The sequence below is a fragment of the Nicotiana attenuata genome, chromosome 2, assembly GCF_001879085.1.
Source record: "Nicotiana attenuata strain UT chromosome 2, NIATTr2, whole genome shotgun sequence".
Classification (NCBI taxonomy): Eukaryota; Viridiplantae; Streptophyta; class Magnoliopsida; order Solanales; family Solanaceae; genus Nicotiana; species Nicotiana attenuata.
The window spans coordinates 88468144-88480709 of record NC_031990.1 but is presented as its reverse complement, the minus strand read 5'-3'; the positions used below and the strand labels follow the sequence as shown (position 1 = coordinate 88480709).

General features: G+C 37.5%; 1 protein-coding gene across 2 annotated transcripts; it reads left to right on the top strand.

Annotated features, from left to right (window-relative positions):
- On the top strand, nt 337–6762 carry LOC109214475 (kirola-like). 2 transcript variants are annotated; one of them, XM_019378404.1, is made up of 3 exons: nt 337–580; nt 1299–1548; nt 6483–6762. In XM_019378404.1, the coding sequence occupies exons 1-3, from the start codon at nt 394–396 to the stop codon at nt 6484–6486; spliced, it is 441 nt and encodes a 146-aa protein (XP_019233949.1). In that variant the 5' UTR covers nt 337–393; the 3' UTR covers nt 6487–6762. The 2 variants fall into 2 exon arrangements, with proteins under 2 accessions (XP_019233949.1, XP_019233942.1); XM_019378397.1 differs by having other exon boundaries at nt 1299–1587; nt 6522–6762.

Sequence of the window (12566 nt, the reverse complement as noted above, 5' to 3'; positions counted from 1 at the left end):
AAAGTAGAACTATTTGTATAATCGGCAGGGGTACAAATATGCTACTTTTTTAAGGGAAGACAAATCCGCTCTTACTTTTGCAGAAAATTTAGACCTTTTCCCTTTTAAGAATAAGTCAAATTGTTTAAATTTTATGGTGAGGAAAACATTAACTTAGCAAGACCTAATTATACACGTAATGAGCTAACACTAGTCTTCCATATCCACTAATAAAAACATGAGTTGTCATGAATCATGTTTTATACTAGCTTTTCTTGCAGCTAACTAAAACATAATACATTTAATAATAATAATAATAATAGCTAGAATATAATCTATATAAAGAGTAAAGCCTCTCTGCATTTTCTCACCACTTCCTTTTTAAAACTTTTCTTCTATACCATAGAAGAAAATATGGGTTTGAAAGGCAAGTTGATTGCTTCAGTAGAGGTGAAGTGTGGAGGCCACCCGATTCATGACATTTTTCACGCTAATACTCATCATATATCCAACATAAGTCCTAGTAAGATCCAAAAATTTGATATTGATGAAGGTGAAGGCGTAAAAGTTGGTTCAGTTGTTAGCTGGAAATATAACGACGGTATGTAATTCGTATATTTCCTCTTAATACATATATATTATTTACTTTTATCAATTTTTGTATTTAGGTGTATTTAGCATGTAAAGAAATCTTTCTTCAAAATGACATTTTTCGTGAAAACATTATTTGATGATTGTTTGGTTATCATAAAATATTTTACCTCAAATTAAAGGGGAAAATCTTGTTGATGGAAGTCACTTTTCTTATAACTATCTTAATGTTTAACTTCATTTTACAGCTCCAACTAACACTTACGACATATTAGACATATTAGACATATTACTGATAATACTCAAAAACTTCTTAACACTCTATTTGCTAATATTGTTACTAGCATTCAATATAATATATACCTAAAATATTTTTAACTCACCAATTACCAAGTACTGAAAAATTATTTACCAAATATTTCTCATGGAAAATTCTTTTCATCGTATCAAACACAATATAATCAAATTTAAGCATTTTTCCCTACTAATTCAATATTTTCCACAATGCCAAATGTTCTTTTAAGATTTTTAACGATAATTCTATTCAGGAAAAAATTAGCACGTCCAATCTTGGCGAGCTTCAAATAATATTTGAAGAAAATGAAAATGAAAAACAAAAGATATGATAAGAAAATATATTATTCTGAATGTTTATATCTTTTATATGAGGAATTGTACAGATGAACATGGAGTAACATTCTTGTATTTTTGAACTATATTTTTTGTAGATGGAAAAGATAAGATCTGTAAGCAAGTGATTGAAGCTGTGGATCATCAGAAGAAATCAATCACTTGGAAAGTAATCGGAGGAGATCTATTAGAGTTGTACAATTCCTTCACTATTACCACATCCCATGACCACCAATGGACTACTTGGAGATTTGAGTATGAGAAGAAAACTGAAGACATCCCAGAGCCTCTCGTTCTCTTGGGTTTTGTCCTACATGTGACAAAAGATATAGAGGGTCACCTTCTCAAGTAATCTAATCTCTATGCTTTTCAATGGCTCATAGCCATATATATGTATGTTAATACACACACATATATGCATATCTCTGTGTTTGTGATGAATATTTGGCAATATTGGCTAGTACTAGCTAGCTGCGTGTGAAATAAAGAATGTTGTGTTTGAAGAATATATTATATATGAACTCTCCTTTTATGGATGTATTTCAGATGGTGAATATATATAAGATATTATAAGTTTTGCATGTGTGAACTTTACCTATAACAAAAACGACATATTTATCAGTGTGTTATTCTCATTCTTTTTCAGCCATTTTGTTTTTGGGTTTAAATAGTAGTTATATGGGGACTAAGATTTACAAATAGTTCGTACTGCATTATTGATTACTAGCCAGTCAAATTGTGTCTTGTACAATTTAGTTGTTAGTTATACTTTAGTAAAAATGCATATGAAACTAGCTCAAATAAGAGCTGAAAAGAAACCTGAAAATTTTCAAGAAACAAAGAACTAACCTGCACCACTATTTTCAATCTCCGGAGTGAGATGCGCATTTTCTAAGGTCTTTCACGAGGGTTTCTTGATTGTCCTGTCTTTTGAGATGCTTGTGAATGTGGCTGAGATGTGTGCTCAAGCGCTAGGCGTCAGTGGTGGATTAGGCACAGAGGATGACATCGCTGCAGAATTGTCACGTATTCCTCCGACAGTGCTGGAAAATTTTATAAGGCAAAATCCGTTTTGTGCTTCTATATGGAGTATTATATTTTGAATCCTCTTGCCACACCCAAAAGCATAGCTCAGTGGTTGAGGGGGTTTAAAACCTTTGTAAGGTTGTTGGTTCAACTCCCACTTGCAATAGTTCCTTTTAATTTCTAACTTTTTTTTCATTTTTGAACCCTCTTAGCGGGAATCCTGCCTCCAACATTGCCATATCCATGGCCCTTCCCACCCCTCCCACCTTTAACTCATCCAAATCCTGTCATTTCAAATTTTACCGAGAGTATGGATGAATGCTCAATTCCAAATCCTTTCCTATACCACCCAAGGAGAATTTCGAATTTGGATCCCAAATTAATGCTATAACATCACATAAAAATATAAATGTAGATTCACATTTTAGAATAACCTGCACATGGTCGCATGAACTATTGAAAGAACTAATGATTAATGAAATATATAGATAGTATGCCACCTCGCACACAATAAATGCAGAGTTAGTGGTTATAGTGAAGCAAGATAAGATTACCGAGACATTATTTTGGATGTAACATCTATCGAGAATCATAACAAAGGTGGTGGAAACTGCGAAGAACAGGATTTTTCATTCTCTAAGAATTAAGAGGTTTTGCCTCTATGCAAAACCTCTTGTTAACTTTTCATCTTAATATTTGTCTGGTGTTATTTGACCAGTGAAGAAGTTAATCAAAAATACAAGAAATTAAGTAACTTGTTTCCTATTAGAATGAGTATGTTGAACACAAATGGTTCATTTGTATTCAATGCTTAACGAGTATCCGCTCTTTCGAAACCATATTTGTGAATTGATATCTTTTGCTAAGTAAACTTTCGTATTTCCCACATAGAACAACTCGTAGATGTCCTTTAATACGACATAATACTCCTTAGAGTCTGAATCATCTCTTCTTACAGTCAATTCGCCACTCAAGATCAAAATCTTATGCACAACAGGGAAGAAAAAGTTCACACTGAATTCATCTAGCTTTTCTTATAACAACTAGAGCAGCATGAAAAAAGTTAAATGGCTATAATACAAATAAGGCGAAATACATATATAGCTACTTGAGCTTGTACAATATTTTCATCTAGCTATCTTAATTGAGGTTTGTTCCTGGTAGATACTCCAGCCTTATTGGTATGTGCCTATTAAACAAAGAAGGCGGATCAATAAAAAAAATATGGTGAGTGTATTTCACACGCATTGACGTGGCAAAACTAAAAAACAACTAGGTAATCAACTTGCATCAATTAGGTCTGATCATGAAACTGAATTTGAAATTGCTAAGTTTGCTGAATTTTGTGATGAGCATGGAATAGATCATAATTTTTCTGCCCCTAGAACTACACAACAAAATGAAGTAGTTAAAAGAAAGAATAGGACACTTGAAGATATGGCTAGGACTATGCTTCCTTCTAGTAAACTGCCCCATAGCTTCTGGGCATAAGCTATAAACACTACATGTTACATCATTAATAGGTGCATGACTAGACCTCTTGTAGATAAGACTCCCTATGAGTTACTTAAAGGGAGAAAACCAAATATATCCCATCTTAGGGCATTTGGATGCAAGTGCTTTGTGCACAATAATGGAAAGGACTCCCTATGTAAGTTTGATCCCAAAAGTGATGAAGGAGTATTCTTCTCATAGTAAAGCTTATAAAGTGCATAACAAAAGAACTATGTGTATAGAAGAAAGTGTATATGTGGTTTTTGATGAAACTAACACTCTTTCTGAGAGACAAGAACATGAAGATGAAGCTATTGGGCTTAAAAAAAAGTTTAAATGAAATCTTAGCCCAAGCTGAAGCTGCACCAGAAGAAGGAATAGGTGATGGAACAAGTTCTTCCATCCAGGGCAACCTGACACAGGGAACTGAACAAAGAGAAACTGAATCTAATTCCTTAATGGAACCTGTCCATGAGCCTGTTCCTCAGCAAGAAAATATGGGAGAAACATCAAGTAGAAACCAGAGTATCAAAGTTCTCATCCCATTGAGAACATAATTACTGATCCAACCTCTGGAATTAAAACTAGATATTTATTAGAATCTTTGTGCTTTTGATGATTTCCTATACCTTATTGAACCTAAAAATGTTGCTGAGGCTTTGCAGGATGCAGACTGGGTAAATGCAATGCAAGATGAACTCAATCCGTTTGAAAGAAGTCAAGTTTGGCATCTGGTGCCAAGACCCAAGGACAATTTAGTAATTGGCACTAAATGAGTCTTGAGAAGTAAACTTGATGAAGATGGAATTGTTACAAGGAACAAGGCAAGGTTGGTGGTTCAAGGTTATAGCCTAGAGGATGGCATAGACTATGATGAGACCTTTGCTCCAGTTGCAAGGTTAGAAGCAATAAGACTCCTCATAGCCTTTACTGCATACATGGAATTTACTCTTCAATAGATGGACGTCAAGAGTTCCTTCCTCAATGGCTACTTAAAGGAAGAAGTGTTGTCAAGCAACCTCCGGGGTTTGTAAGCAAGGAGTGTCCTGATCATATATGCAGACTTGACAATGCACTCTATGGACTCAAGCAGGCTCCTAGAGCATGGTATGAACGACTATAAAAATTTCTACATGAACATGGCAACAAAACAAGTAAAATTGATAACACTCTAGTTTTGAGGGAAAAAGGTAAAGATTTTCTAGTAGTACAAATATATGTTGATGATATAATTTTGGGGCAACCACTGAAAACCTAAGTAAGGAATTTGTTAAACTAACGGGGAGTGAATTTGAAATGAGTATAATGGGTGAGCTTAATTTCTTTTTAAACTTAAATTAAACAATACTCAAATGGAACCATGATCCATCAGCAGAAATATGTAAAAGAGTTGCTCAAGAAGTTTAAAATGGACGAATCAAAGGAAATGGATACTCTTATTGCAACTGCAACAAAATTGGACATAGATGAACCTGGTTAATCTGTTGATCAGAAGTATGCTACTGCTAGCAGAACTGACATTATTTTCAGTGTAGGGCTTTGTGCTCGATTTCAAGAAAATCCAAAGGAATCCCACTTGACCGCTGTCAAGAGAATATTGAGATACTTGATAGTCACTACTGACCTTTGCCTTTGTAATCAAAAAGGTACTAAAGTTAACCTAGTGGGATATGCCGACGCTGACTATGCAGGTTTCCATGTGAACAGGAAGAGCATCTCAGGTATGACACACTTTCTTGGGTCATGTCTTGTGTCGTCGTCTACTAAAAAGTAAAATTCAGTGGCCTTATCTACTACTGAAGCTGAGAATGTTGCTGATGCTTCTTGTTGTGCTCATTTACTGTGGATCAAACAACAGTTAATGGATTTTGGTATTGAAGTATAAAACATCATCCCCGTTCTCTTTCTAACGCGGGATCCACATAAGGTGTTATATGCACCCATTTTTCAAAAACTTGCTAGCTTATAATCATATGAGTCTTTTTATTTTTTGACTTGTAGTCATCAGTACACCCTCCATCATGACTGAATCACGTGAAGTTTGGGTGAACTCTCCTAACTATCTAAAAATTCTTGCAAGGATAGGTATCAATTGTCACACATTGCATGAAGCAATATTGTTTTTCATGTGAGCACAAGTGCATAAATTCGTCTTAGTATTATGTACCAAGAATTCTCTAGCATGCTGCTTGGTCGAAAAATAGTGTTGGTATTACTAATAAATGGTAATGCAAAGTCAAAGATTCTTTTGTGGTGACTTTTGTTTTTTCAATTTTTTATCTGTAAAGATAATGTGTCCGTTATCAGTTATGAAGAAATATTTTCTTCTCTTTATATTGAGTTATTCATTATTGGGCTAGTAAAGAGAGAGCAAAAGGTAAAGACCTGACTGGTCATTTTGAAAATTAGCAAGACGTTTGGTGGTTTAAGGCCTCGAGCAGCTTCATATTGTGTGTTATGAGTTGCATGTGTGGTCGAGTTTTGTTTTCGGATGATTCAGAATCCATTTGGAAGCATGATTCTTGTTTTTGAGACTTACGCGGTAAGAGTTAACAAGAGTTTGACTTTTTTATAGGCGACCCCAAAAGGTTGTTTCGATGATTTCAACAGCTTTGTATGGTGATTTTGGACTTAAGCGTATGTCCGGACTTTGGATTTTGAGGTCAGTGTAGGTTGATTTTGGCATTTTTGGGCAAAAAATTTGGGAAAAGTTGGAAAGTTTTTGGAAAGGTTGAGAAAGGTTGACTGTGAGTTGACTTNAAGTAATCTAATCTCTATGCTTTTCAATGGCTCATAGCCATATATATGTATGTTAATACACACACATATATGCATATCTCTGCGTGTGTGATGAATATTTGGCAATATTGGCTAGCTAGTTCTAGCTAGCTACGTGTGCAATAAAGAATGTTGTGTTTGAAAATATATATTATATATGCACTCTTGTTCTATGGATGTATTTCTAATGGTGAATATATGTAAGATATTTTGAATTTTGCAAGTGTGAGCTTTACCTATAACAAAGACGATATATTATCAGTGTGCTATTCTCATTCGTTTCCAGCCATTTTTTTGGGTTTATATAGTAGTTTTATGGGGACTAAGATTTACAAATGGTTCCTACTGCAATATTGATTAATAGCCAGTCAAATTGTGTCTTGTACAATTTAGTTGTTAGCTATACTTTAGTGAAAATGCATATGAAACTAGCTCAAATAAGAGCTGAAACAACGAAAGTACCAACTGATATCATAAGCCAATTTCAACAGAGAACTAACATGCACCACAATTTTCAATCTCCGGAGTGAGATGCGCATTTTCTACAAGAATCTGTGGTGACTGGCTCAATCGGAGAGTTCTCAAGCACTAGGCGTCAATGGTGGATTAGGTATAAAGGATGACGTCGCTGCAGAATTGTCACGTATTCTTATAACATTGCCACATCCATGGCCCTTCCCACCTCTCCCACCTTTAACTTGTCCAAATCCGTCATTTCAAACTTTACTGAGAGTAAGGACGAATCTCTCCATTCCAAATCTTTCTTGATACCTCACAAGGAAAATCTCGAGTTTGAATCCCAAATTGACGTGATAACATCACATAAAACTATAAACAGAAAACAGATAAAATTAAAATACCCCTCTCGTTTGATAAATAGTTTTACTTTGACGAGCGTCCCTCTTTTGGTTCAGTTCACACAACGTTATCTCTGGGTCTAAATGTACCCCTATACGACTAAATGGAAGAATTTGTGGACCTCACTTTTAATGCATTGGCATCATGTATTTGGATCACGTGGCTTCTTATTTTATTCCTTATATCGTATAGGTATCAGATTAATTATATGATTTACTCAGTCCAATGCCTTCTACTTGACACAAGATTATTTTAGCAACAAATTTAGAAAAGAATTTTATATCAAGCGATGTACGTTATATCAAGTGATGTACATTATAGCAAGATGCATTAGTACTCTTGTTGCATTCATTCAGGTTCGAAAAATTCATCATAATTTTCTCAGATTTAATGTTAATTCATATAGAGGTCCAGATAACTAATTTGATTGTGAGGATTTAATTTTTGTGCTTGAGCCATTTGAGTCATTCGAATATTGTGCTTTAGACAATTCGAGTCTTTCAGAGACTCTGCTTTAAGCAGCTTGAATCATTTAGGAACTAAAAACAGATTGCAACAACACCCATATTACGTATTTAAAAGCTTTCATGAGTTTGCGGGCTAATCAAATATTGAGATGTCATTGAATCTAATATATGACAATATGTTTCCTTGTAATCAATGAAACATATTTATGATAGGATGAACGTGCATGTTCATCCTTAACTAGAGGTTTTACGTTTAAATCTTCGGAATATGAAAAAATTTGGTAAGAAGCGTGTTGGTGTCTGATAATAGACTAAATTCATGTAGTTTGGCGACTATTTATGCCCCAACTTGACTATGCTTCACTGTTCTAGGAAGATTAAATGACAATAAAATGGCTCTAATTGTGAATTTCATGTTTTGCAGGAGCAAGTCGTGCTTATGAGGACTTAGGACAGTGTTTGGAGCTAAATTAAAGCAAGGGAAGCCCCACGAAGCTGAGTACGTGTGAAAGAAGAAAGAAAAGAAGAGAGAAAATGCTGATTCACTCTAGCGCGGGCCTAGCGCGGCCTTAGCACGACCGCGCTAGAGCAGAAAAACAGGACAGTATACTATGCCATATGTACGGCCACTAGCGCGGTTCGAGCGCGCCCGTGCTAGTCAATTCGGAGCGCAGAAAGTTTAGGGGTAAACTTGAAAGTTTGGGGGTAATTTCACTTAACCTATAAGAGGTGTAGCTCGCCCAAAAAGACATTATCAAGGGTTTTATAGTTTTTGTGAAGGCAAGAAGAGGCAAGAGGCAAGGAGGATAATTCGACATCGAGTTCTACCTTTCTTCCTTTTGTATTTATCATTCATGATGAATTTTGCTGTTATTATGAACACAATTATGAGTAGCTAATTATTTAGTGTAGGGTTTTGATGGAACCTGTTGGGATGAACTTCTTGTTGTGTTGATATAGTTTGCCCAGTTTAATCTCTATTTGTTCAACTACGTTCTTATTGTAGTTAATTGATAGGATCCTCAATTAGTTGTGCCTATTTAATATGTATTACTCGGGAGAGGGTGCATATTTAGGTAGTTGTTGAACAACACCACTCCCAAAGTATATGAGGAATCAATAACCGAGGGTTTAAAGGTGGGATAAGGGATAATGAAACCTTGGGTACAATCTAAGTGAGTTGTAATAAAAGCCAGCTAGCGTAACTCGGTAGAGTGCGTCTAGTAAATTGTCGTAATTACTCGGGAGAGATTTACGATAGTAAGAGTGCTCATGATCTATAGAGGCGATTAGGCAAATCTATGCGAAACATAACAGGAAGGGATTCCATCAATAAGGAAAATCACAACCTTAGATCCTTCTCTTATTTGTTTACAACTCAGTTAGCTTTTAGTTTACTTTACTTAGTTCAGTATAGTTAGTAACAATATCACCAATTGTTATTCAAAATATCTGGAAAATTGATTATGAAGAATTCAATGAGCCTGACAAAAGTAATTGGTTGGTTAATTCCCTGTGGGATTCGGCTCTGGGCTAAATACCCAGATTATATTTGCAACGACCGCGTGTCCTTTTAATAAGGCATAGTTGGGCGTGATCAAATTTTGGAGCCGTTGCCGAGGAATTAACGGTTTATCAATTACAGTTGAAAGAAATAAAAAAAATCTTAGTATAGTCAATTTTCTTTATTTTCAATCCATACATTGAAATTATAACGTTTGTTAGCTTGGTTGTACAGGTCCATGCCTAGAAACTCATCGAGGACTGGTGAAGTGTTTGAAGCATTATCAGATCCCGAGAAAGTTTTCAAGGCCTTGAATCGGGCAAACCGTAAAAACAAACAACAACAATCAACTGATCAACCTGAACCAGACATGGGGGATAACGCGGTAGACTCGGCTGCACAGGTAGTGGAGCCTCTTGTGCCAGAAGCTCCTCTATATGACTGGGCGCAACCCACAACAGAGAATTTGGCCACAACGATATTAGTCCCGCAGATACAGACTGAATCTTTTCAAATCACGGAGAACATATTGTACTTGTTGTAAAACAAGGGACTATTTTCGTGGTCTTACATTGAAGATCCTCAACAGCACTTGAAGAATTTCCTGTCAATCTGCAAAACTCAAAGGCAGCCCAATGTAACTCAGGAAGCAATAAAGCTGTTGTTGTTTCCATTCTCAGTGACAGGAGCTGCCCAAACTTGGTTAAATTCACTCCCTATCAATTCCATCACGACTTGGGAGGAGTTTGTCAAGCAATTTGTGAATAAGTTTCATCCACCCAACAAGACTGCTCAGCAAATTGATGAAATTTTGAGCTTCAGACAGAAACCAACGGAAATATTGCAAGAAACATGGGAACGATTCAAAGGGATGTTGGTTATATTTCCACATCACGGTATTCCAGAGCAGATGCTGGGGCAGCGGTTTTATATGGGTCTAACAGATAGCGTGAAGGCTAATGTTGATGCTTCAGCTGGTGGAGCATTCTTGAGCAAATCATGGAGAGAAAGCCAGATCCTGCTTGACAAGATGGCACAGAATTTGGGGTGGACAACAAGGAATGCACCTATCACTCCAGTAGTTCACTCAGTGCCCTTAGATCCAGCCAACAGTCTTGCTGAAAATATGGCCACCTTAATGACACAAATGAGAATACTCACCAAAAATGTAGAGGAGTCAGGGCAGAAGCAGTAGGTGCACATTGTATATACAACCAATGGGGGCTTATGCACATCTTGCATTAGTCAGCCAATTGGTAGCCAGTGGAATGCAGAAAGCGATCATCATCATTACCCTGGGGACATGAATTATGTGTATAATTATGGCGGTTAGAGATAGGGTGCTCAGAATTGGGGCCAACAGAATCAGCCATACAGGCTAGTCCAGCCACAACACAACAATGGAAATATGGGAGCCATGCGACCTCACAATAATGTGGTGACCTACCAAAGGCCACAGGGATACAACAACCAAAATCAACAGCAGGGTTATCATCCTCTTCGGCAGCAACATGGTGGGAGACAAGAAGATGGGTTTCCTAGACTTGAGGCAATGATGCAACAGGTTATTGGGTCAAATGCGAAAACAAGTGAAAGAGTATATGCACATGAGTCATCCATAAAGAATATTGAAGTGCAAATGGGCCAGATCTCGATGTCTTTAAATAATCGTCCTCATGGGACACTTCCTGCAGACACTCAGGCAAATCCAAAAGATCAAGGTCGAAGCAGCTGATGGCAGTGAGTCTACGTAATGGCAGAGACCTGGACTTGGAGCAAGAGAGGGCTCGAGAAAGCAGACAAGCTGAGATACTTGTACCAGTGCCCATTGAGCTAGATGATTTAGCAAAACTGGCAGAGGTGACAGTTGAACCTGCCCAGGAAGAAACCAACACACAGATTGAGGCTGAGAAAGTAGTTGAGACGGCCCAGGAACCGATAGTTGAGGAGGTGCCTGACAAAGAGAAAACCCAAATCACGGGGAAGAAGAGACCTCCAGCACCATTCTTATAGAGGCTGGCCAAATACCAGAAGGAGGAACAATACAAGAAATTCTTGGAGATGTTGAATCAAATCCGGGTAAATATTCCATTGATTGATGCTTTGAAGGAGATGCCTGGTTATGCAAAAATGATGAAGGACTTGATGTCCCGAAAATTCGACTTCCAAGATTTGGCCACAGTGACTCTACCTCAGACCTGCAGTGCTGTGCTGACTAGACCAGTTGCTGAGAAGTTGTCTGATCCAGGGAGTTTCACAATTCCCTGCACCATTGGTAACTTTGCCTTTGCCAGGGCCCTCTGTGATTTGGGAGCTAGCATAAATCTTATGCCCCTGGCAATCTGTAAGAGGTTGGGGATTTGAAGAGCTAGACCCACATCTATGTTGTTGTAGTTGGCTGACATAACTATCAAAAGATCCTCAGGTATTTTTGATGACGTGTTGATACAGGTAGGGAAATTTGTGTTCCCTGCAGATTTTGTGATTCTGGATTGTAGAGTGGATGAAGAAATTCCCATAACTTTGGGAAGGCCGTTCTTGGCCACAGGGCGAGCCCTCATTGATTGTGAAACTGGGGAGCTCAAGATGAGGTTGAACGATGAGGAGATAACATTCAACATGCAGAAATCTATGAGGCGACCAAGTGAATTCGTCAATTGTTCTCTTATTGATGCCGTGGATGTAATCGTGGAAGAGGATGATGAGACATTGACTATTGAGGATCCTCTTGCTGCATGTCTTGTGAATTTAGATGAGGTGAATGGGAAGAATTGGGAGAATGGGTGCTGGCTCTAGAGGGCAGAGGGTTTTGGGAGAGAACACTTGAATTCGAGCCCTTGCACTTAGAAAACAGAGAAACTCCTCCAGCCAAGCCATCCATAGAAGAACCACAAAAGCTGGAGTTGAAGCCACTACCCACCCATCTAAGGTATGGATTCCTAGGACGTAACTCAACATTACCTGTTACTATCTCATCTAGTTTGTTAGATGTGCAGGCATAACAGCTTTTGCAGGTACTCACGGAGTGCAAGACTGCCATCGAGTGGACCATGGCAGACATTAAGGGGATCATCCCAGCATACTGTATGCATAAAACTCTATTGGAAGAGGGGCACAAACCTTCCAGGGAGAACCAAAGAAGACTGAACCCCAACATGAAGAAAGTGGTGAACAAGGAGGTCATTAAGTGGTTGGATGCGGGAATCATTTTCCCCATCTCTGACAGCAACTGGATTAGC

Bases quoted from the DNA above. Each gene is read 5' to 3' on its own strand.
- LOC109214475 (XM_019378404.1), top strand. From the start codon at position 394: ATGGGTTTGAAAGGCAAGTTGATTGCTTCAGTAGAGGTGAAGTGTGGA. The intron at 581-1,298 runs GTATGTAATTCG...TATTTTTTGTAG, and splicing joins TAGCTGGAAATATAACGACG to ATGGAAAAGATAAGATCTGT.